This window comes from Pogoniulus pusillus, chromosome 10 (assembly GCF_015220805.1).
Source record: "Pogoniulus pusillus isolate bPogPus1 chromosome 10, bPogPus1.pri, whole genome shotgun sequence".
Classification (NCBI taxonomy): Eukaryota; Metazoa; Chordata; class Aves; order Piciformes; family Lybiidae; genus Pogoniulus; species Pogoniulus pusillus.
The window spans coordinates 36,397,461-36,422,161 of record NC_087273.1 but is presented as its reverse complement, the minus strand read 5'-3'; the positions used below and the strand labels follow the sequence as shown (position 1 = coordinate 36,422,161).

General features: G+C 41.1%; 1 protein-coding gene across 4 annotated transcripts in view; it reads left to right on the top strand.

Annotated features, from left to right (window-relative positions):
- SPIRE1 (spire type actin nucleation factor 1) overlaps nucleotides 1-24,701 on the top strand; it is a 148,695-nt gene that overhangs the window by 2,935 nt on the left and 121,059 nt on the right. For 3 of the 4 annotated variants that reach the window (XR_010303775.1, XM_064150253.1, XM_064150252.1), the window contains exon 2: nucleotides 10,876-10,910. The exons of the other annotated variant lie outside the window; for it this stretch is intronic. Coding sequence is in view for 2 of the 3 variants with exons in the window: in XM_064150253.1 (XP_064006323.1) it covers nucleotides 10,876-10,910 (35 nt within the window). In the remaining variant the exon portion in view is untranslated. The remainder of the gene's footprint in view (nucleotides 1-10,875; nucleotides 10,911-24,701) is intronic. 4 annotated transcript variants of the gene reach the window in all.

Below are 24,701 nucleotides of genomic sequence, written 5' to 3'. Positions count from 1 at the left end.
GACTTGAGGAGCACTGTGTTGGTCCCTGAAGCTGACTGGCCGTATCAATTTGGCTTTTGAGATACAAATCAAAGTTTTTTCTATAAAGTCCTGATTATGTGTAAGCTGATGGTACTTTTCCAAAACTGTTTCTTGTGAAGCAGTTAAGTATCAATAGTTGAATTTCCAAGTGAAAATACCTATAAAATTAATAAAACATCCTTGAGATAGGGAACAAAGATGAGTTTCACTGATACCAAGGCAGAAGAGTAGCCTTGGAGTTGAGTCCTTGTCCTTAACCAAAACCACAGGCTGATTCTCAGACCTTCCCAGTTGTATCTATGTAGTCTATTAGTGTTTAATTATCTTGTTTAAAACAGATCAATAAGGTTTTGGTTAAATAGAAGTAAGAAGAATGAAAACATCTCTCAGATTTTTTATATTGCTATAAGCCTTCTTATTACCTCAATCCCTGGCAAGAGGAGGATCAGGAAGGATTCTTGGTAGTTGTTTTCTTGCCTTTGTATTTCAGACAACTGGGCTTTAAATGGCTGTGTCAGGAGGTTTGTTAGAGCCATAGGGCTTCTGCAGGTTAATGCTCTGAGTTGTAAAGCTCTTTGGTTCTAGTAATACATTAAAACATGTATCACTGTAGGTTGGTGTATAGATTTGGATAATTCACAGGGACAAATATTGGCTGTCGGTTTCTTGTTTTGTAAACAGCAGTCCTGTGTGGGCCAATGAAGGAGCTCCTGAAGAATGGTGCCTTTTGGTAGTGAACATTCAGGCTTTGTTCAGGACTGGGAAGAGGGATGTGATCAGTCATGCCTGTCAGTGGGGCTCAAGCGAAGTCAGGAGCCAAGGCAGCCGTGTCAAGGAGTTTGCTTTGGAGATGCTCACGAGGTGATGGTTCATGGTGTGGTGTAAGCCTTATCGCTGTGCCAGAGCTGAAGTCAGTAAAAAGTAAACATGAATATGCAAAAAATGAAGATCCCTCTGTGGTCATCTTGATGTGAATCACTGTAACTGTCTGACAACTAAATACCACAGAAATGTGGGCTGCTTAGAAATACCCACGATGAAATTGGAGATAGACTAGAATGTTTTTTTGCCTAATGGGTGTTTTAGCTGTCTCTTTGTTATGTGCAATTTATGTGAGATGAGCTAACAGTGGCATCCTGTAAAGTGCTAGATGTGGTAAAAATTGACTCGAATGAGCTAAAACATTAGGTGTAAAACCTGTGGTTTATGGCCTCCAGCCTCCCTTCTTGTGGAACAGTGCTTAAAGGTGTTTTTATAAACCTAAAGCAATAACAAACTGATAGATTCAGGAGTGGAAAACCCACACAGGAGCTGACAATCGACCTCGTGCCCAGTATTCAGTGGCAGCAGAATGCTTTGGGGCACAGGAGGCTGTTTCATCAGAGTCACGTTGTTGCTGCGAGCTGGATCAGGGGCTCCTGCTTCTTGGCATGCTGGCTGCACCACCTCCTTCCCATGGGACAGTTTAGAGAAGGAGGAAAAATGGAGTTTTCCTTGTGTGCTTTGTTAGTGACAGATCCCTGGCTTAGCAAAGGCAGCCGCTGATTTTGGACATTGCACTGAGCTGCTGAAGGGAGGAGACACTTCTTTATGGTGAGGGTGATGGAGCACCCACTGGAAAAAGGCTGCCCACAGAGGTTGTGGAGTCTCTTGTGGAGGCTTTCAAAACTCAGCCTGCATGCATTCCTGTGTGTCCTGCCCTAGGTGATCCTGCTTTGGCAGGGATGTTGGACTAGATGATCTCTGGAGGTCCTTTCTAACCCCTAACATTCTGTGGTTCTGTGACAGCCTTGAAGATCTTGGAACAGGGTAAAGGCCAGTATTTGGAAAACCAAACTATGCAGACTCCCAGCTGCTGGCTGTTGAGGGCTGGCACACACATGGCGTTCCTTGGCCTTCCCTCTACTTCGTGAGAGCGTATCTCCATGGCTAGTATTGGTGGCTCTTCTTTCACCTTGTCCTGCAGCCTTGGAAGCAAAAGCACAGAGGGCAATTACTGCTGACTTTACGAGCAGCAAGTACTATGCAGATTTTTTTTTTCTTCTCCTGGCAATGTGCCAGGTGTTCAGCAGGAGGACATAATGCATGGAGGATTCTGGCTTGGAATCAAAAAGATCACAGAAAAAATTGACCGTGCTGCGGCTTGCACGGGACTCAGAGGGCAAAGGGTGAGGAGACACACTGGAGAGGAATAACTTCTGTTGTCTTGGGCAGCTTTAATAACATTTTTGTCCTTCTTGCATCTCTGTCTGCTCAGGTGTTGCAAGGCTGTGTGGAGAAACAGGGGATGAATAAGTGCAGATTTGGCTTATGTGCCTCAAGATGTTTGGATCTGTCAATCTCTTGTGGAGCATTGAGGGGAAATGTGCAGGACTGTGAGGAAAATGAGTGTGCTGACATTTTATTTCTGATTTTGTTGACAGTTCTGAAAGATAATGGGTGGAAGTAGCCCTGCTTGCTGTTTTCAAAATGGGTGTTGCTATGAATACTGCTAAAATAAATAGTACCTCTGGAACTGAGACTTAATTATGCTCCGAGTACAGATTTAGTTCAAGGGTGCTCAGAAACACCTACATAAAAGCAGTAAGGTTTGGTGTGTTGAGCCTCATCTTTTCCTGCAGGAATTTTGAGACTGATAGTTGTCTCTGTGTGCATGTATATGTGTGTGTGTATATATATACACACAGAGGTATGTTAATATTGGATGTCAAGGTAGGAAGAAAATGGCCCTAGGCAGCAGACAGGAGCCTCAGTGAGTTGATACTTTATCTCTGCCCGTTTGCTCTGCTGATGTGTGCAAGAGAGAAAGCTTAGGCCTTATTTATGCTAAGCTTTCTGCCATCAGTGTGGTTCCCAGTACGTAAGAGTGAACTGGAAGGCTTCCAGTTATGGCTTATGCTGCTGCATCCTGTGCATTGAGGGTTACATGGGCTGTCTGTGAATGTTGGCAGATGGCTGGGGACCCCACTGTAGATGGCTCTGAGGGGGGAGGGCAGAATAAGCCAAGAAAAAAAATCAAGATAAAATAACATCTCTGGCTTAAGGGAAAAAAAAAGTGTATTCCAAATGCCTGCAAAAAAGAAGTGGAGGGAACTTGCCAGCAGTGATAAGTGACCTTGCTTTACCTATATTTGCATGCAGAAATGTTGAAGATGGCAAGCAGGCAGTGAAGGAATAGACTTAATTTGGTGTTGTCTAAAATGTGCATTTGTTCCTAGGGAAAACATAAGAGCAAAGAACTTAATAGCAATTGTGATTCCCAGTGTCTTAAAGTAAAAGATCACACATTTGTAATTTAAGGGAGGTTTTCTTGAGTAATGCAGTAAAAGCATTGCTGTGGAAAGGGAAGTGGAATTGTCACTATGAGAAGTGATTGAAGAGGAGGGTGAAAAATGAGACATCTGCTGTGATGTTGCAGAGAGTTAATGTGATGTCCCTGTGGGCTGTCACTGGAGAAAGAACAGAGATACTTCTGAAAAGTAGTGGGTAGAGGAATCCAGCTTGAGGGGTTGGCTGGAGGTAAGAGCTTACCCCACAGTACCAGTGAGAGGTGTTGGATAGGGATGGGGCAGCATGAGAAGGGCTTTGAAAATGAAGAGAGTAGCAGTGTATGATGTGACAGAGAGAGAGTGCCTTGGAGAGAATGATGCAGGGAGCAGGATGTGGTCAGAGCCACAGGCAGTGACAATGACCCATGCAGCAAGAGTAGCATTGTGAATGAGCCTGACCTGTGTATAACTGTATTTTACAAGTCTACAACACTAGGTATGTCCTGGGTGACTGGAGGAGTAAAGGTACACAACATCCTGGATCCATGTTGGCATGGATTTCAAATTGGGGAAGCTTCTTCATAGGTTAAAAGGAAACTGGAGGGTGTTCACTCCCTGATTCCAAATTAATTTATCACATTATAACACTGGACTCCCTTGGAGGTGGTTTAATCACAATGGTGGCCTTGAGTTGATGGTTGGGCTTGATCTCAGAGGTCTTTACCAGCTGAAACAGTTCTATGATTCTGTGAGTGTTGTTCTGCAAAACCTTAAGCTAGCTTCTGTGACACAGAATTATGAGCATGCTACTGAGTTTTATCGCTCTGCACATTAAGAGGAGCAAAAGGAGATGAGTCAGTTTGTGCAGTGTAAATACAAGACTGTGAAGACACAGCCAAGGCAGGGAAGAATTACTTTTTCACCTATTTGAGAGTTTGTTAACAGCTGGTCAAAGTTCTTCACAGATCCAGCAGTGCTGTGTTATCAATTTGAAAAAGCTGCAACCTGCCTGAAACTCTGGATCCATCAATCATGAGGACAGAAACTGCTGGTGACTTCAGTCGAGGCAGAGTTCTGCCTCAAGCTCACAACACATACTTGTTGAATGAGCAAGCAAATGGATAGCTCCAGGAAAAAGAAGGATATGATTAGACTAACAGAACCTTAAAACAAACAAAAAAAATCCCAAACAACAACCCACCCAAAATAAAATTGAGATATGAACTCTGCAAGGTTGTTCTTTTTGAAAAGGGTTGATGTTTGCCCAGACCAGACCAAAGGAGTGAGTGTAATATCTGTACTTAAACACCTGCAGAAGAAGCTGGCAGCTGCAAATACCACTCAGTAGCACTTGAAGATGTGTATCTACAGCAGTATTTGTCTTAGAATAAGAAATATGATGTGATTCCCAGGTGTATGCTCAGGTTTACTAGAGGGTGAGCAGTGGGAGAAGAATTGTGCAGTGAACACAGCTGGTATCCTTGTGCAGAGCAGAAATGAGATGAGAAAGAGTGACCATTTGAATATATTGTAGAAGGAAGCAGAAAGGTAGTGTGCATTTGGTAATTTGGGATTAAAGGCTGTTATTTTAAAATAATACTCATTACAGTGTTAAACTGAGTAGTAACACTGAGGACCTCTTAGCTTTGTACCTCACCAAAGCAAAGGTAATGACTGTGCTTATGACTCTACAAAATTAGAAGTGACTTCAGTGGAGGGTTGAATGGAGAAAGATGAAGGCATGAAAAAAGATTGAGGTGGAGGAAGAAAGTTCTGGCCACTTTCTGTCTAGTCACTTCTTGAAAGATTTTCCTTGCATTTTCTTTTGAATTCCTTTCAGTTTCCTGCTCCCAAGTAGGAAAATGAGACATACCATTTCTAAAACGTCAGCTGTAGGCTGATATAGAAATCATGAGTCAGATTCAAAAAGCCACAAGCTGTAGAAACTCATCCCATTTCTTGTTGCCTTCTAATTACACAGCTGAAAGAATGGATATGTTGATCCTCAGAGCAAAAGTGTTTTACTGAAGAGCATGGGTCCCTGTGCTCATTGCTCTAAGGGGTCTCCAATTATCTCTCCTAATCCAAACTGCTTCTTTCTCCGTCCTTGTCTTTTCTCTCTTCTCAGCCTCCTTCTTTGCAGCCTGATGCCTCTTATTCCTAAACTGTGCCTTACCTGGATTAGGTTTTGTTGTTTTCTTTTGTATCTGATTCTTCTTGTCATGTAAGTTTCTTCTGTCCTGCTGTTTCTCTTGGATTACTTATCCTCTGCCAGAAGTCTGTCGCTCTCCTGTCACATCAGTATTTTCCTCTCCCTTAATTTAATTATGAATCCCATTCTTTGCATATTAATCTCTTCTTGGCCTGGTGGCCTTTGCTTCCTACTTTCTTTTTCTTTTATTGATACTAATCTTGGCTCTTGTATTGACAGTCTTGCCAGATTTGGTAACATGCTCCAATTCTTGCAGTCAGATGTTCCAATGTCTACATGAAAAATTCTTCATTCTCTTAAAAGCAGAAAGCAGCCTACAGTGCCTCTTGAGGATGTAAAATCTGGAAAGCAAATACAAATTCAACTTACTGTTAATATGGAGGCCTGACTAAAGACAAGGACATGATCTGAATTGTATGGTCCTTCTCTGGCAGGGGGGGTGGACTCAATATTCTCTGTGGGTCCCTTCTAACCTTTAACATCCTGTGATCCTGTGACCTTGATTTGCTGAGTCTCACTGTTCTTCCTTGTGCCCTTTCCTTCTTTGACCACTTCTTCCACTGTTCTTCGCTATGTATGGATAGTGGCTGTCTTTCCTGCAGGCAGCTTGAATTCTGCTGATATGGAAAGATCAGCATCAGCTTGATTTTACTCATAGCCTGCATAAATGGGCCCTGGCATTTAATTAGAATATTAATCTTTTAGCACAAAATGAGTTTCAGGTTTATTGCCAACACATGCATCAGCTACACTGTTGCCTGAAATTCAGTGCTGATTATTTCAGTTCTGCAAGAAGCTGTCTTGATGGAAATGCTTTTGGACTATGTAAAGGATTCTGAGACACAAGAGGAGGAAGATGTTCTGAGATGCAAGGCTCTTAAAGCAGCTGGTTATAGCTGAAACAGTGGCTATGTGATTGTGATGTCACGTTAGCTCTTGAGCAAAGTGGAAAGGCTTGTGCATGTCCTGCCTGCTTTCTTACAAATACCCTGTGTCAGTCCATTCTGATGTGATGACTTACCTATTTTGCTGTTAAAATCCAGTCTGTCCAGTCTTAGATATGTGTTTCTTACTCCTGGCAGCAGTATACCTAATACACTGCTGATTTGTTTTTAAATCTGTGAAGACCCTTTATGACCGTGACTTACTAATCTTTGGGAAGCAGGGAAATTGTGCTTCAGTGAAGCACAAGCTGTAGATAAATTGAGTCTAATATTTATTTTTTTTAACAGCATTCTGAGAGTTTTTTTGCAGAAGGTTTATTTTTTTCTGGTCTAAATAGCTGCCTGAAGCTCCTGCCTTGAGGGAAGAGACAACGTACCTTCATGCTTGATGGAAGTTTGGCATGGCTCTTCTGGATGAGGGCTTGAAATAAGAATTGTTTTCAAATAGGAATTTTCTGAATGAGAGGCAAGTGGGAAGATTTGGGAGTTCTTCTGGGTTTGTTTTGTTTTTTTCTCTTTGGGGTGGCAAATACATCTTTTTGAAGACTGTTTTCAGAGATAGAGGAAACCTCCAGTTTAAGTCTTTTTTTTCCTACTTGCAAAAAACCTCTTTATTTTTTGCATTTCAACAATCTGTGAATGAAAAAACCCTCCCAAACTGCAGCTTTTTTTATAGACTGCAGTTAACTTGACAGTTGAAGTCACGCTATTTACTAGGGATGCATTAGTCACTATTTGAAAGCTGTCATGGAAAAATACTGTTGAGTCTTTTTTTGGGGGTAATGAGTGAAAATGCTACAGGGATTATTATCTAGTTGAGTGGTTGTGAAGTGTGGAGAAGGCTGCATCTATCCTAAGAAGCAGCAGCTGCAATAATTTTGTAAGCCTGCACTTAGTTACCAGATAAGCACTTAATACTGCAGGCAGACAGAGACTATTCTATGACTTCTTAGAGGGACTTTTTTTTTCCTCCTGCTCCCAATTAAGAAAGTGTGACCCTTAGGCTACATTTTTAAGAGATTTTGTTTTTTTTCAGTCATGTCAGCTGAGGAGAGAAGACATTTCTACTCTCAGCCAGTAAATGGCTTGCATGGGTCATAAAACAGCAAATTCATTTCAGCATTGAAGTGCATGTTTCTTGGATCAATACTGTTCATTCTGCTCTATTCAGAAAGGTAGGAGATTCCTATTGGAGGAGGCCTGTAAGTCACTGCAAACAGCTCAGGGCAATCAGCACAGGGTAGAGCTGAACTGAAGATACAGAGTTATGTGGAGTGGAATGGTTAACAATTACCATAATGAAGTATATATGAAAGTGTTGTCAGTCAGCTGGTAGTTTGCACCTGCCTAAAATACTGCCTGAAATGCTATTTGCTGTTCATTTCAGCTGCCTGAGACAAACTGCTTGTTATTTCCTCTTCCTTCAGGCACATGGAATCATGACAATCCCATTGATTTTTAAATACTGAAAGTATTTAAATAATGAAAGTAACTAATCCAGTTTAAGATGTCCCCTCTATTTTTATAATACAACAACAACAAACCAAACATGATTTGCTTTGAAAGCAGGAGTAAATTTTGGCAATACCCTGTATGAAGTTGTTGAATCATAGAGTTGTTTTGGTTAAAAAAGACCTTTAGGATCATTGAGTCCAGCCATTCACCCAACACTACCCAGGCTGCCACTAAGCTGTCCCTCAGCACAACACTACACCTCCTTTAAATACTTCCAGGGATGATGATTCTGCCACTTCCCTGGGCAAGCCTGTTCCAGGGCTTGATTCTTTCCAGAAATCTAAACTTTTGCCTTACTTCTTTTGACCTGGGCTGATTTATTTGTTTCCATGCCTTTGGACTTCTATTAAAACGATCTTTATAGAATCTCAGTGTCACTTTGAGGTGTAGCAGTGAGAACTTTGCATCCATGCTGCTGAGGGCATCTGCTAGAGAGTTTTTGTGCTTAGTTGGACTATGGGAGTTGCAAGTCAAGATATTTTAAATCATCAGGGACAGCAAACACAGGTGGCCTTCTGTATGCCTTCACTTCTTTGTAGGTTTATAATTACTCACTTTTTCTGGAGTATTAATATTAAAAAATTAGGACCTTTCTCCCCTCCCTCCCACCCCCCCCCCCCCCGAAAAGGCAACATTCTTTCTCTCTATCTTGTCTAAATTTCTGTGAATTAATCTTGTGTCATCCTGTGGTGCACAGTTAGGTTGGTTTGGTTGTAATTCATAAGATGGTTTGGGTTGGAAGGGACCTCAAAGATCATCCAGTTCCAACCCCTGTGCTGTGGGCAGGGACACCTTCCACTAGAGCAGGTTGCTCAAGGTCTCATCTGCCTGGTCTTGAACACCTCCAGGGAGGGGACATCCAGGACCTCCTGGGCAACCTGTTCCAATGTCTCACCACCCTCACTGGAAAGAATTTATTTGCTTTTCCTTTAGTGTCTCTAAGGGGGATGGGAATAATCAAATTAGTTTTTCTGCAGCCTCTCAACTAGGCCAGGTTGCTCATGGCCTCATCCATCCTGGTCTTGAACACCTCCATGGAAGGAGCATCCACAACCTCTCAGAGCAACCTGTTTCAGAGTCTCACCACCCTCATCGTGAAGAAATTCTTCCTAAAATCCAGTCTAAACCCACTCTCCCTCAGCTTCAAGTCATTCCCTCTTGTCCTATCACTAGACATGCCTTGAACAATCAAGTCTGTGTGCAGTTCTGGAGCCCCCAACACAAGAAGAACATTGAACTGCTGGAGTGAGTCCAGAGAAGGGCCATGAGGCCCTCTGAGGGCTGGAGCAGCTCTGCTGTCAGGACAGGCTACGAGAGTTTGGGCTCTGCAGCCTGGAGAAGAGAAGGCTTTGAGGAGACCTTGGGGTGGCCTTCCAGTATCTGAAGAGGGCCTACAAGAAAGCTGGAGAGGGACTATTGACAAGGTCTTGTAATGACAGGATGAGAAGTAATGGGTTTAAATTGGAAGAGGGGAGATTCAAGCTAGATGTTAGGAAAGGGTTCTTCACGGTGAGGGTGGTGAGACACTGGCACAGGTTGCCCAGGGAGGCTGTGGATGCTCCTTCCCTGGAGGTGTTCAAGGCCAGGCTGGATGAGGCCTTAAGTGACCTGTTCCAGTGGGGGGTGTCCCTGCCTATGGCAGGAGGTTGGAACTAGAGGATCTTTGAGATCCCTTCCAACCTAAACCATTCTAAGTCTAGATGGAAAACCATTCTTGCCCATGACAAGGAGGTTGGAGTAGATGATCTTTAGGGTCCCTTCCAACCTAAGCCATTCTGTGATGAAAGAGTCCTTCCAGTTGTGACTACAAATGACAGGTTTTGCCTGACTGTTGCAGTATATCCTTCAGCCCCCTTCGAGGTGTTCAGCAACCATCACCTGTGAGGTGCTCTCTGTCTATGCACAGTCTGGTGAACATGTTTTGTTCTGGTGTTTTAATGCATGGGGATTCAATTGTGTCAGGCTTTTCCTAGGGTCACGCCGAAAGTGCCAGTTTTAAGCTAGCAATGCAGGTGCAATACAGGTAAAAAGAGTAATATTTAAGGTTGGTGTGTTTTGCCATTAAAGCTTTGTGTAGCTCCCCTTTGAAGAAGATGTATTTCTGTGGGATACTTGACTTCCTTGAATGCTGTTTTTCCAACAGAAAATCATCCTGTCAGAGCTACTTCCCTCTACTTTGATAGGAATTACTAATATGGAACAGTGAATTTGCTGCTTTGACTGAAAAGCTTTCCTTAATATTCTGTGAAATTTCAGTCTTACTTTTTCTAAGCTGTCAAGCCACTTGCACCCAGAGTGCTTTATCATTGAGAGAATTGAGATTTCTTTGAGAGAGTTTGATGAACCAGTTCAGAAACCTAATTTCTCTGTGTTGGACAAATTCCAAAGTTATATTTCTGAACTTGTAGGAAATGCAAAAATCGACATTAATTCCAAAAATATTACAGTGGTGTTTAAACTTGAATTTGCTTGAACTTCTTGGTGCTGTTGAACTCTTTGATAGCCCACAAGCATCAGTGGCTTTTCCCTGGTTTATAAATTAATGTTGGTTGGTTCTTTTTTCTGCATGGAATAATTATTTGCTGCTGCTTAATTTAAGCCGAGATGTTTTCATGTTCCCTCCATGGCCGAGCATCAGTCACACGATTTAAATAATGAAGCCAGGCATTAAAGACACATCTTTGTTAAAGGGAAGTATTGTGAAGGATGCAAAGGGGAAAAAAAAGGCAGGGCAGGGCCTTCTTGTTAATTCTGTGATGTATGTATAATGGGGAACATTATTGAAATGTGCCATTTAAGTAAGGCCAAAAAATATTTGACGTTTGCCCAAATAATAAAGAAATGTCTCAAGTTTTAGTTTTGTTTGTCCATCTTTTGCTCAGTCTGAAAAGCTTTTTTATCCCTTCAATTACAGATAAATCAGGCCGTTTACACTGCACAGAGATGGAGGTAAGAGGAAGAATTTAACTTCTCTGCTTAGCTCAGCTCCTTTTCATTAACTTAACCATGTAAATGTGGTACTTTGTAGCAAAGCTGAACTGTGAAGCGTGCATTGTATTTACGAGTGTCATTGACAGCTGCATAAATGTCTTAACATGGTCTCATGTTCAGAGAAACAAAGAAATGGAATGCCATGTGTCTTCCAAAACCAAGGATAGAGGTATGTTATGCAGCCAGTGATATGAGTGTCTTTAAAATACTTATTTTTAGCAGGATAGTCTAGATAATCTCTACTGGCTAATATCATTTGTTGTATTTACTTTAGAAAGGGTCAGTAGGTTGTGGAATAAATGCCTTGTGTTTATGGGATGGCTCTGGTGATTTTTGACAAGCCAAGAATTTGGATGGAAGCAGAGAGGACAATTGTTCTCAGGTGGCTTGGTCCATCTAAAGAGAATCCAATTCCAGATACTTTAAAATATTTTCTTTATTGGCAATATTTTAGGTCCCCTCCCCTCAAAATATAATATCTTGCTGGGATAGCAAAATAAACACAAATCCTGTTAAATCTGCTTAATTTTTATCCTGAACATTTTTTGTCTCTCTGTCTTTGATACTAAGCTCTGAGTGGTGTTGCAAGAATGTTCAAGCTATCATTTTATCAGATTCATAGGTTTAATCCAGGACGGTAAGGAACACTTCAGTAGAAGGTCTTGCTGAACAAGATCTGGACTCACGGTGTAGTATTTATTATCATACAGAGTAAATAATGATGTCTGCTCCTTAAATAAACTTTTCCAGCAATAAATACAATTTCTGAGTCCTTTGCAGGGCAGTCTTTTTCTCCCTGCCTTTGAACTTTCTTTGAAATGTAAAACGGACTTTTCCCTTCAACTGTTTCGTCAGGACCTCAGGCTGAGCCCGGAGACGGGGCAAGTGCCTGCATCTTAATTGGCAGGTTGTCTGTTTTCTCATCAATAATGTATATGGAGGTGACAAACTGCTGTTACCGAGTGGTTTCTACAGAGATAAATTGTGCATGGAAATGCCTGGTTTAAAGGAAAACCTAAAGGCCAGCTAAATCAGTTACAAATGGTAAAATTTTAAGGCCACCCAGCTTTTTGCAAGTATTACTAGGAAAAGGAAATGTCCTTTCTGCAGGGTACAGTGCCAGGAGTAATCCAAACGGATGTGAGTACAGAAATTGGAAATAGGCACATTTTGTTCCTTTGTCTGGGTCAGTTTAACTGACCCTGGGTTTTGTTTCAGCTTTTGTAAAATCTCAGTTCATAAACCTAGTACCTTATTTAGAAGTGATAACCTGATGTGTCATTTGCTTTGCATACTAAATACTGTTTACAGTTTTGCTTTGCCTTTTTTGTTCCCCCGGTGGAAGGCAATGAAAGGGCCTAACACTAAAAAATACAGATAATAAACCTCTGTTAAAATATTTAAAATGAAATAGGAAATATTTCATTTGGGGAAAGTAGAAGTCGTTGGTTCAAACAAAAATATCTGATGTGAGTAGTCGGATGTGTTACATTTCTTCTTCCATGGGAAAAGAGTTTTTGAATTTTGGTCTTTTAAGATATGTTTTGATGCTGGTTGGAAAAAAAAGGCAGATTGCAGTTTCCCATGAGGCAGAGCCTTCATTTTAAATTGTCTCTAATAAGCAGCACTGTGACCATTAGCATCTTGACTCTTCTGTTTATCTTTGTCATTTTGAAGGAGACTGTGAAGGAGTCAGTTTCTTTTTCCTCCCCCAGAATTCCTTTGGGGCTGCAGCTTTAGACTTGGGATTGATGATGTTTGTGGTTTATTTTTTTTCAGAGCTAGGAATTCAGCAGAGACAGCCTGCTTCACTTTTTGGTTGCTGTGACAAAGAAAGAGTGTGGCCTGCTGGAATGTCTTAGAATGCACGTTTAAGATTGGAATAGTAAAACTGTGATAACAGCCATAGCATTTTAATGGTTTTGGTTTAGCCATTTAACATTCCCAATACCTAAGTATTCCAAATTGGGACACCATTTATTTCAAGCTGTAGGAGGGAGGTGTGAAGTTCAGAGTTTAGATGCCATAGTGGCAAGATAGGGGTAAGGAATAAAAAGTGACCTTGTTTAATCTGCATCTGCCCATGACTCTGCTATGCACACAACCATAGCACTCCTTACTGTGCTCAGCTGAGATGGTGAAGATGATATAAAATATGCCAGCCTCATTAGTAAATATTTAGCACTCACATAGACAGTATTCTGTGAATGCAAAGTGATTCATGTGTGGGAGGGTTTAATTGACCTGTGTTTGAAAAGACTCCCCTAAGTGAGCACGGGCCTGCTGTGGGTGATGTGTCCTGATAGGAAGATAGAGGCAGCCTCTCACATCTGTTTAAAAGTCAGAAGTGAATTAAAGGAGCCTGGCCCCAACTGTGCTGAAAAAATTGCTCAGCACCATTCAGCTATGTGCTCGTGTCAAATCACAAAAGGAATCAATTACAGCCATGTTTCAGGGAGACTTTGTGTGTTGTGTATGCAAATCCTATTAATGAGCTATCAGTTATGTCTCTCTAGTTATTTAAAGTCTTCATACTGAGGGAAAATTGTAGTACTCGTCTATGCAGCTAAAATTGGCCCTTTTTGCCTTTTTCATTTGGAATTTTAAGTATTGAGTATATTTGAAATAATTTAGGGAAGCATAGATGGATTATAAGGATACTGTGGTTGCTTTGGTAAAAATAAGTATATACTTGTTAGTTCTTTCTATTGATGTAAACAAAATCAACCACCTCTCTCATGCTGATGCAAATGAGAGCATGTATTTAATATCACAGAACATTAGAATTTCAAAAGAGGTGTCATAATTTAACGTTTAAAAATAGTGCCACACCTACCTTGAAGTGTTAAGCTGCTCAAAATTCAAGCAGGGTAAAATGGGTGTATTTAGCATATACTAATATCTGGGGTTGTTGTCTTTTCATCCCTGTTGAGTATAAATAAAAGCAACATTTTGACTGGGGGGTAATTGCTGCAGCAAAAAATCCTTGTTGCATACTGTGAGAGTCACTTTGTTCTACTCCCTGAGCATTAACCTTATGGTAATGAGGAAGAAGATGGGGGGGAAAATGTTTTTATGAGAATAATTTCACTTAGTAAGACATGACTGAGGGTGACTTCCATCGGAGTAAGTTGATTATGCATTGAAAAAAAGATATTCTGTGTGAATGCTTGGTTACAAATCTGGTACTTCTTTGAAAGCTTTTGATCCCTTGGGCTGTTGAGGGGAATTAACAGGAACTGAGGATTGCTTTCTAGAAATTCAAGTAGAATCCTGCATCTTTTCTTGTGAGCACTAAGGTGTGCACAGGCATTATGTGCCAGTTCTGATAGGTGAAGTGCTGATGGAATTATCTCACAGAGGAGCTGCACATCCAGCCTTGGAGGGACCTGTTATTTTAGATACCTGAAAGCCCATTGCATTCATCCAGTGATGTGCTGGTTCTGTGGCAGTCAGTCTGACCTCCTTATTTTCCTGAATTACTTCGTAGTCACTAAGAAACAGCTTAACAGATGCTGGATTAAACGGTAAACACACACAAAAGCAGAATTTAGGTTTTGATCTTTTTGTGGTGTTTTGTGGTGAGCTGCTTTTTTCCAGAGGAGCTTTGTTTTTCTGTAATTCATAGAAGTGTTTACAGCACCTCTTGGAGGAAGCTGGATTTCTGCTGTGTGTTTGCTACAAGCTTGGCAAGTAGTCCTTTGTATTCAGCGTTTTCATTAGGAATACACAGTGAATATTGGGCTGGAGACCTGATAATGCATTTGACTAAGCTGATTTAGTGATAGTCAAATCCTGCCATCTGTCCAGAGTCTCCAAGAGAATTCAGCTGTTCCTTATAAAGGCTTTGTGATTTTGCAGTGTGCTAAGATGTGCCTTTAATAATCTACACGCCCTTAAGTCAGACAGGATTTATGATGAAATCTTCATTCCAGTGATACCACTGTAAACCCTTCAGTCAGCTGGGCAAAAGTCCAGAGGCAAATTTCAGCCTTAGTCTTCTGACCATTTCAAATAATGACTGGTGGAAAAGCAGATCTTGCAGTAACTTTGATTGCTTCCAGAAGTGTTTTGCCTATGAGAAGCACAAAAACAGCAGAGCATGGAGCATTATGTTAGGTGGTGGTGTTAGTTTTTTGATAGTTTGGTTTTTGTTTTGTTTGAAATCTCAAAGCACAGAAATGTTTCCTCTGTCGTTACCCTGTGGTAACCACAGGATCCCCCAATTTTTATCATGAGATTCCATGTGGAAGCTTGCAAATGCAGTTTGTATGACTCTGAAAGGGATCTCGGAGCATTGGGAGAATAAAGTCATTTGTACAGGTCTTCAGTTTCTGCAGAACTCTTTCCATTTAAACTGTGTAATGTTCTGCTTGAGAGGATAGCTGCTTTATCAATGGCATGCTGTCATGAACCTAGTGGAGCAGGTCCTGAAGAAGCTTACAAAAGTTACCAGAGTGCTGAAGCATCTCAGCTGTGAAGAAAGGCTGAGAGACTTGGGGTTCATAGAATCATAGAATGGTTTAGGTTGGAAGAGACATCAAGGATCAGCTAGTTCTAATGCCATAAGCACTCCCACTAGAACAGGTTGCTCAGGGACTCATCCAACCTTGAACACCTCCAGGGAATGAGCATCCACAACCTCCCTGGGCAACCCGTGCCAGTGTCTCACCACCCTCACTGTGAAGAACCCTTTCCTGACATCTAGTTTGAATCTCCCCTCTTCCAATTTCAACCCGTTACCCCTTGTCCTGTCATTACAAGACCTTGTCAGTAGTCCCTCCCCAGCCTTCCTGTAGCCCCCTTCAGATACCTGAAGGCCACTCCAAGGTCTCTTTGAAGCCTTCTCCTGGCTGCAGAGCCCCAACTCTTGTAGCCTGTCCACACAGCAGAGCTGCTGCAGCCCTCTGATCATCTTTGTGGCCCTCCTCTGGACTGGCTCAAACAGTTCCATGTCCTTGTTGTGTTGGGGGCTCCAGAACTGCACACAGTACTCCAGGTGGGGTCTGACAAGAGCAAAGTCAAGAGGGAGAATCCCCTGCCTTGCCCTGCCAGCCACAATTCTCTTGGTGCAGCCCAGGACACAGATGGCTGTCTGGGCTGCATGTGCACACCGCTGGCTCATGTTGAGCTTTTCATCAACCCAGACCCCCATGTCTGGGTTGTTTAGACTGGAGAAAAGCAGGCTCCAGAGAGACCTTCTTACAGCCTTTCAGTACTCAAAAGGGCCTAGGTGAAAGATGGGGACAGACTTTAGTAGGGCCTGCTGTGACAGAGCGAGGGGTAATGGTTTTAAAAGGGGAAAGATTTAGTCTAGATAGCAGGCAGAAATTTTTATGCTGAGGGTGGTGAAGCCCTGGCACAGGTTGCCAGAGAGGTGGTAAAGGCCCCATCCCTGAAAACATTGCAGGGCAGATTGAGCAGGGCTCTGAGTAACCTGCTCTCTAGTTGAAGATGTCCCTGTTGACTGTAGGGGGTTTCAACTAGATGACTATTAAATGTCCCTTCCAACCCATTCTATGACTCTGTTAGCTGTCCTGTCAATCAGTACATACAATTGCTATGGTATCAATTAACTTCAAGGTGCTGTTTTTTCAGTAGAGCTGTGCCAGTGGACATGTTTGCCTGCCTGTTCAGACCGAGAGGGTAATCTGGTTGCTCATTTAAACTGCAGGGAAAAAAATAAGCTTTAGATGTCGTTTGCATGTCTATTATTTAATTGTGCTTTCTATTGTCCTTTTTTTGTGTGTAATAAAAGGTAAGTTTAGAGTATCAGTATGAAATGAGAATGCTGCTTTTCATACTGGGATTTTTTGTTGTTCAGGGTTTTCTTTGCTCGTTATCACAAATAAATTCTGTGCTACAAAAGCTAGAAGTGGTCTGCAAAATCCCTCGAAGGCATCTGAGATCATATGACTTTGTTTTTCTATGCAGTCTGCCAGTTTGGGTTTCTGTTAGAGATGCTGTGTTTTCCTGCCCCTCTGCTAAGTACCAAATAGTTCATGATAAAAACATAATCCAAACAAAGGGTAGCTTTGGGGGTGAGTAGAAAATGGATAATGCTTGGAGTGAGCTCTTTGTTATTTCTTGGTGGATTTTGCCTAGGGCATTTCTGAAACCGAGGTAAAATACAGCCCCAGGTTCAGTAACTTCAATAAGTTTGACCTGATTGTGTTGATCTACAGGGAACAAAGACTAGCCCATATCTTCCTTGCTTGAATATCTCTGTTCATTCAGGAGTCTAACAACCACAATGTAAATAGTATATGGAATATTTACAGGGAATGAGAATAAAGTACATTAAATGTAGTTTAAATGATAGACAAAAAGCCAAGAGGCAAAATCCTCTAAGGATGCCTCCTTTAGAACCGTTCTTTCCCTCACTACTTCAATCCACGTAGTACTTGACACTTGCAGGGATGAAGTTTAGAGTACTAAATAGTTTCAGTGGGTGGTTTGGGTTTTTTGGGGGGCAGAGAAGCCAAGGGAAATCAGAGTTCACATATTTTTTTTAGGAGAGCAAGGAGAGTTTTGGTGAGATGGTTAAGTGTCCAGATACAATATTGCAGTCATTTTGCACCGGGTTTTTCCTCCCAGATGTTCTACTGTTGGTATCATAGATCTCTCCCTGTAGGACATCAGTAACTTCCTCTGACTGAAGTGAGTATTAATGGTGTTTTATGAAAAACAAGCAGCATTTAATTTATTTTTTGGGTAAGATATTGTAGTCCTACTGCCTAATTAATCACCTTAAGAAAAAGAAATGTTCAAATGGACCTTTAAGGTTATTTTGTATGTCTGTTCCTAACTGATTTCTAATTTTCTGTGTGGTTTGGCTTAGCAGCTCTCTGACTCTAAAGGCCCTTGAATATCTAAGCAGCATTATTTCAACTAAAACATGCATTGGTGGATTAGGCTGATTTTTAAGAGATCTAAGATAACTTAATTGGTTGTTCATCAGTTTTGAATTTGGTCAGTGGTCAAAGAACTCAAGGAGCTAAACACTTTGAGTCATTTTACGGCAGTTCAGTTACCAGGTACCCATTTCCCAACTTGTAATTTAAAAGCAAATGCTGTTCTAAATGTAACCATTAAGAAAATGAAGCAAGGATTGAAAGGTTCATAATACCAGTCAGTTTATTTGCAAAACTGAAGAGATTTGAAGTGATAGAAATTATTTATGTATGAGGTGAATCCACTTTGCTCCCACCTACCACCTACTTTGTTTAATGACACCGATGCTGCTCTTTTCAGTGATAGCTGACAATAACACTGAGTCATTCTAACATTCCTGCTTTGAATATGCCTGGAAATACTGATCTAGTTCATCTAAACCATTCTTCTGTGAAGTAGGTGTTTTTTTAACATAAATTCTGCACTGCTCATGTAGAACCCTCAGCAGTTTATACTTGGGGGGGGAATAAAACATTATGAAAGGCTTTTAATTTTTTTGGTTTTTTTAATGAAGCTTTAGCTGACCTAATACAGATGAACATGTTGAATTTTTATGAACAAGCAGACAGCATGGTTAATCTTTGTTTGGCCTTTAATTTCTCCTGCTTTTGTTTTCTTATCACTCTGCTGGGAGCTGCTGTCCTCTGGTTGTGAACATGCAGAAGCTTGAGTTACTGCAGAAGGGAGGAGAAATGTGGAGTCCTCTCACAGGATTTCTGAAGGTTACTCAAGGAAAAGACTTAAGAGTAAAGCTGAATTAGAATTGCAGTCAGATACACTTATTCAGTAAGTTAATAATAGAGAGGGTCCTGGTGGCCAGTTCAGAAATTCCCAGGAACACTGTCTTTGAGCATTCAGAAATCATCAGGCTTATTCTAGCATGCAGTGGGATCAGCAGAAACTGAACTGTTAGTCTCTGGCGTGGTTAATACCTACTCAAATACATTTATTTTTCAATTTGCTGTTCTGAGAGTAAATGTTTCCCTTCACATGAGCACTAACATGTAGCTTTTTTATCTAAATCACTTGACCTGAGAAGCTGAGGCATTACAACAAAGCCAGACTTGCAGTCGAGTCGTGAGAGCGTGCAGCACTGCCTGCTGTCTTTGGCTGAGAGGATACCGAATCAGTCTTGGGGCTCACTGAGGCAAAAAAGGAGTTTTTGTTAGTTTTCTACTTTCTTTTGTTTGACTTGACACAGTGCAGCTCATTTCAGCTTTTGTTCCAAGGTGAACTTTTTAGCAACTGTGACGTTGCTGCACTCCCCATGACCTACCGGCATGAACATTTTCATCTTAAACTGTTTAATTTTGTCTGCTGCTTACATGTTTGTAATGTCAAGCATGGGAAAACAAAGCAAGCTCCAAGATCTCCCCTCAGTGGCATGAAGGAAAGCCTCGAAAAGATGTTCAGTGCTGAACTCTTTGATTGTCATTTAGTGGTTTTCTGTGTGCTTGTAGCACATAAGGTAAAAAAACTTTAACGTACTAAAAGGAAATACAGAGGATAAATTAAACATACAGATAAAACAAAGGAGTGAAGAGAATAAACTAAACATAGAGATGAAACAAAGGAGTGACTGAATTCTAAATGTATGTTTCATTGTGTCCTCTCTTCTTTTAACCAGTAATAGTTATGAAGCACCTTTAATGCTTTCAGTACTTCACCTCAGCAAGAAGTAAAGGTTGAATAATTAACTAGGACAAAGCAAGCTGTTCACACTTAGTAGATTAACTCCTGCTTCATTTATGGAGTTAGGAGTATTTCATTGAAGTGAAGATTTTTCTTTTCCATATATTTCATGGAACACCCTTGTCTGAGTCTGCTGTCGCTGTTTCTCATCTGTGTTGCACCTTTATTTCTAAGCTTCCCTCTCCTGTTTTCTTTCAAAGTCTTTTATAGTTCGTTCATTAACCTCCTTTATTTCTGTTTCTCTCTAACCAAAAAGTTAATCATCTGCTTTTATGGGCGTGTGTTGCTGCTCTGCCCAGTATTTGATGACTCTCTGCTCCAAATCTGTTCTTTCATAGCTCCCTGCACTCTGCATGCTTCTTCTGTTGGTCCTACTGGATGTTGTGCTGCTACCTGAATTCATTATTTCTTTGCTGTGTATTTCTTATTGTGTTTTTATCTTTCTGTGTTATCTGGACTTGTGATATTAGCGTTATCTTTGACTCACACTCTTTCCTTTCCTCCAGATGCTTGCCAAGTCCTTAATTGCCTTCTGCTCAAGGCACCCCTCTCTTCTCTGTTGCCAAGAAGATAAGTCAGGCTTTATGGTTTGGTTGTTTTTTTTGTTGTTGTTGGTTTGTCTTGGCTAATGCAACCTGCTTGCCACCTACTCCTTTCTTGGCAATCATGTGAAATATTTCTTCAGAGTTCTTTGAAAGACTCATTTCTGGCTGCATCGTGGGTTTGAAGTTGCTTTTCTCTTCACCCCTGGCCTGCTCATTCACACTCTTTTCTTCCTACAGTTGTAGGTCTGAAGCAGACACTGACTGCAAAGTAAACAAGTTTCTCCATCTGGTCTGTTCCTTTAGGAAGATCTGCTGTTCCTTGTGCTGTGCGTTCTGTTTGCTTTGGAGCAGAGCTCTTTCAAACATGTCAGAGAACACAGATGAGAAAAATGTGCCTATATTCTTAACTTTGTATGTCTAACTTCTTCACCATTTGCTTGTTGTTCAGTTTGGAGAAGACAAGACTCCAAGGAAACCTTCTTTTGGCCTTCCAGTATCTGAAAGGGGTCTACAAGAAAACCGGCGAGGGACTTTTTAGGATATCAGGTAGTGATAGGACTTGGGGGAATGGATCCAAGGTAGAGGAAGAGAGATTTAGATGGGATGTTAGGAAGAGGCTCTTCACCATAAGGGTGGTGAGACCCTGGAACAGGTTCCCCAGAAAGGTGTTGGAAGCTCTATCCCCAGGTGTTTTTAGGGCCAAGATGAATGTGGCTTTGGGCACCCTGATGTAGTGGAGGGTGTCCCTGCCTGTGGCATGGGGGTTAGAACTAGATGATTGTTGAGGTCCCTTCCAACCCCCACAATTCTGTGAGTCAGTACTTGCCTTTGTATATCATCTGTCCCATGCCCAGTTACATGATTGAATTACAGATGAAATATTTGAGTAATTCACTTACATTCTCTGAGTGAAAGCTCCATGCAATTCTTAGCTCTTCCACAAATGTTTCATTTAGTTAGGCCTGAAGAAAATAAATATAGATAAAACTGCATGAGAAGAGTGAAGTAATTCAGGTCTCTGGTCCTTGGCCACCTTTTTGCCTTGTAATTTCCTAAAGGTCTGCTTTTGTTTGTGACTCTTCATTGTTTGCTGTTGGAGTTTGCTTTAAACCCACAATTAGTAGGACAACAGAAAATAGATCTTTTTCCTCCTTTTTTTTTTATCTGTCTATACACTAACAAATGCTGTTCTTAGTGAACTTCATTGCCTAGGATGTGTTCATAACATCCCAAATTAGTTTTTGTCACAACACTGTTAGCTTAATGTACTTCAGTCTTCAGCTATGATTTTGTTTAATACATTTTTGACCGTAATATATTTTTGCCTTTACTTTTGTTAGCTCTTAGGTTTTAATTCAGATCTGGCAGGGAGAGCTAGTGCTGCACCTGACTTTCTTTATGCAGCCTGGTGCTTTGTTTCTTTACTGCACAGTCTGAAGCAGATTGGAACACTACCACTGCGTGCTCATGGAGAGTCAGCTGCATGTTTATGCCTGTAACATTTAAAGCATTGGCACCAGGAAAATGCACTGGCATAAAATTTGGGTTGTTATTTAATGTTTCAGACTCATTACTGGGTGCTAAATAAAGTTATTCCAAAAAACTTGGAGAAGAATTCTTAAATGAGAGAAAGGGAGAAAAACATGTTGTGATGGGGAGAGTTTTACCACTTAGAGTTTTACATCAGGAGTATTTTTTCATTTAGAGTACTTCACCACCTGACACAAGGAAAATGCTTGTTTAAAAGTTAAGATGTTTTTAATTCTTGGACTCCTAACTTTCAGGTCTTGGAGCTTCCAGTTGATTTCTGTGTCTTGTTATGCTGATTATATATGGAAACATAGTAGCAAACTTTACAGCTTAAAAACCCAGAGCAGCAGTAAATGAAGTGTGTGATGCACCTGCGGTTCTATGAATTGCCTCAGTGACTTAATCATCTTAACTCTAAAGCAGGCAAGATGGGAGAAAAGTAGTCTGATGGTAGAAAAGAAATGCTGTTCTCAGTGGAGAGTAGGCAAAATTATGTCTGAAAACATTGGGTGATATTTGGCAGCATATATTGTTTAAACCTTAATCACAAACCCAAAAAGCTCTCTTCAGATTTTAAATACTACTCAAAATAACAAACCTGTTATTTTTTTGCCAAGACAATAACCCCCCTGAGAGATACAAGGATCAAGATACAAGGAATTTACTTTCAAGTTGGACTATCCCTTTATTCTGTATGCTTTCCTTAAATCCTTTCAAAGTCTATAGCTATAGTATCTCATTCTCTTTCAAAATAAATCTCTTATCTTTCAGGGTTATACATAGAGATGTTGCCATGCTAGTACAAAGGCAGACTTTGCTTTCTATTGTTCACTTACTGGCAGTGGATAGACCAAGCTTTGTTCTAACAGAAGACAGAGTTACCCTTAAATTTCCTGTCTGTGTCTTGGATGGAGAAAGCAGTTCAAGCCCAATGCAGAATGTTCGGGGGAAAATCAAATTTAAGAGCTTCATAGAGGAGATTAAAAAAAAAAACCCTTGTAGAGGGATTTGAAGTAAGAGTCACATTTAGTCACATCTGAGAAAAGGGAAGTTGTGGTTTTGTTTTTTTCTAGTAATAAAGAGAAGAACCATCTAAAGCTAATACAGAACACAGAAACCTTTCTTTACTGCAGCTTTTGGAAAAGCACTGAAGCAAATGAGGTGTGTTGTCACTACAATGTGGATAAAATAATGATTAGCTTCACAATGTGGCAGTGGTCCAGTAAGAAGTAGAAGGACAGAGAACTTGAAGAAAAAAATGCATCTATTAGAAGTGGTCCTCAAAATAGAATGTCATTTCCCAAAATCTGCTTCTGAGGAGTGGTTATCATTTTTCAGCAGATGTGTCATGAAAGGAGATCTAATCATTAAAACCAGCCTGAGCCTTACTGTGGATTTACAGTGCAAGACAGCATTTCAGTGTTGTTCTAGCACTTTAAATGTCATGTTGAAACAGAAAGTGTCAAATTAATGAGCTTCCAAGCACTTTCCTGTCAGTGGCTCCTCCTTTTGTTTTTGAGAAAGATGTCTTGTGTATGCATGAAGATCTTGAGTCTTTGGTCTTATGTTTAAGGATGATTAAGGGGCTTGAACATCTCTCCTTTGAAAAAAAGACTGAGAGACTGGGTCTGCTTGACCTGGAGAAGAGAAGGCTGAGAGGGGATCTTATTAGTGTCTATAAATATCTGAGAGGTGGGTGTCAAGATGAAGGTGCCAGGCTCTTTTCAGTGATGCCCAGTAATAAGACAAGGAACAACAGGGTTAAGCTGCAACACAGGAAGTTCCACCTCAACATGAGGAGAAATTTAATTCCTGTGAGGGTGTTGGAGCACTGTAACAGACTGCCTAGAGCTTGTGTAGTTGCCTTCTTTGGAGACACGCACAAAGTCTTGGCACAAAAACCTGAACGTTATGGAGTAATGGACCTTTGCATTTGTATTTTTGTTGTGCACAACTAAAAGATTGTGCTCATCAGAGGTGGCTGAATTTATGTCACGCTGGAGGGTTTTTTTTTCCCATGGCCTGTTAACACATTTTATAAAGTGACTGTGAAAGCAAGTTTTCAGACAGCTTTCTGACTAGAAGACAGGCACGTGTTGATGGCTGTGCTTTTTCTCTGCTTAGTAGCTGTAGGAACAGAGACCATCAGCTCTTCAGGCTTTGTGGTAGTTGCAGTGTCTGTGGCTTTGACACAGTGAAACTGAGAAAAAGCTCTTCTAGCATCACTTGTACAGAAACTACAAGCCAGAGTATTGTTTTCCTCAAAAACTATGTGTTTATGGTCTCAATCCCATATCCAAAGCCACTGTATGTGTAATTGCACTTAAATGGACACATAAATGTGAATGAGGAGTGATGGCTCTAAGTGATAGTTCCTGCGGTTGGCTCAGGACCTGGATTGTTGTGCACCACCAGCACATATAAACAGAGGTTCTTAGGGTGCTCACCCAAGCTGGCTCTGTCATGGCTCCCAGTGGTAAGAGTATGTCCATCCCTCTGGATCACCCAGAACAACAGGAGCTGTATGCTACAGATGTGTTCTCTGAATTTGTGTTTTTATCATTCATTTTGCTGAAATAATCTTGACTCACTTCTACTCTTCTGCATCCCTTTCTACCTTAAAATAATGACTTTCAACTGGTTTTTGCCTGTCACCTATTTAAATCCTTAGCAAAGGAAGATCTCAGCCTGCCTTTTTACTGCATTCCTTTAAATTGGTGATAGACATTGATCTGCCTCCTGAGAACCACCTCTTCAGAGTATACTTCTTGTTATCCACCCACACTCAGAGTATCTCTGCTCCTCTGGGGAGATCCAGTAACTAAGCACTGAGTTGTCAGTGGTTTCAAGCCCCACAGGCAGAGGGAGCAAAGCCCATATCTGCAAAACCTCTGTTAGTGAGGGAGATGGATGGCTTTTTAGGTCATGTTGGCTCTGTTGGTATTCCTGACTAATTCCACTGTTCTCCCAGGCTTGACCCACTTTTGCTGCAAACCACAGGGCCTTCAGCATCCTAGTGCAGGATATC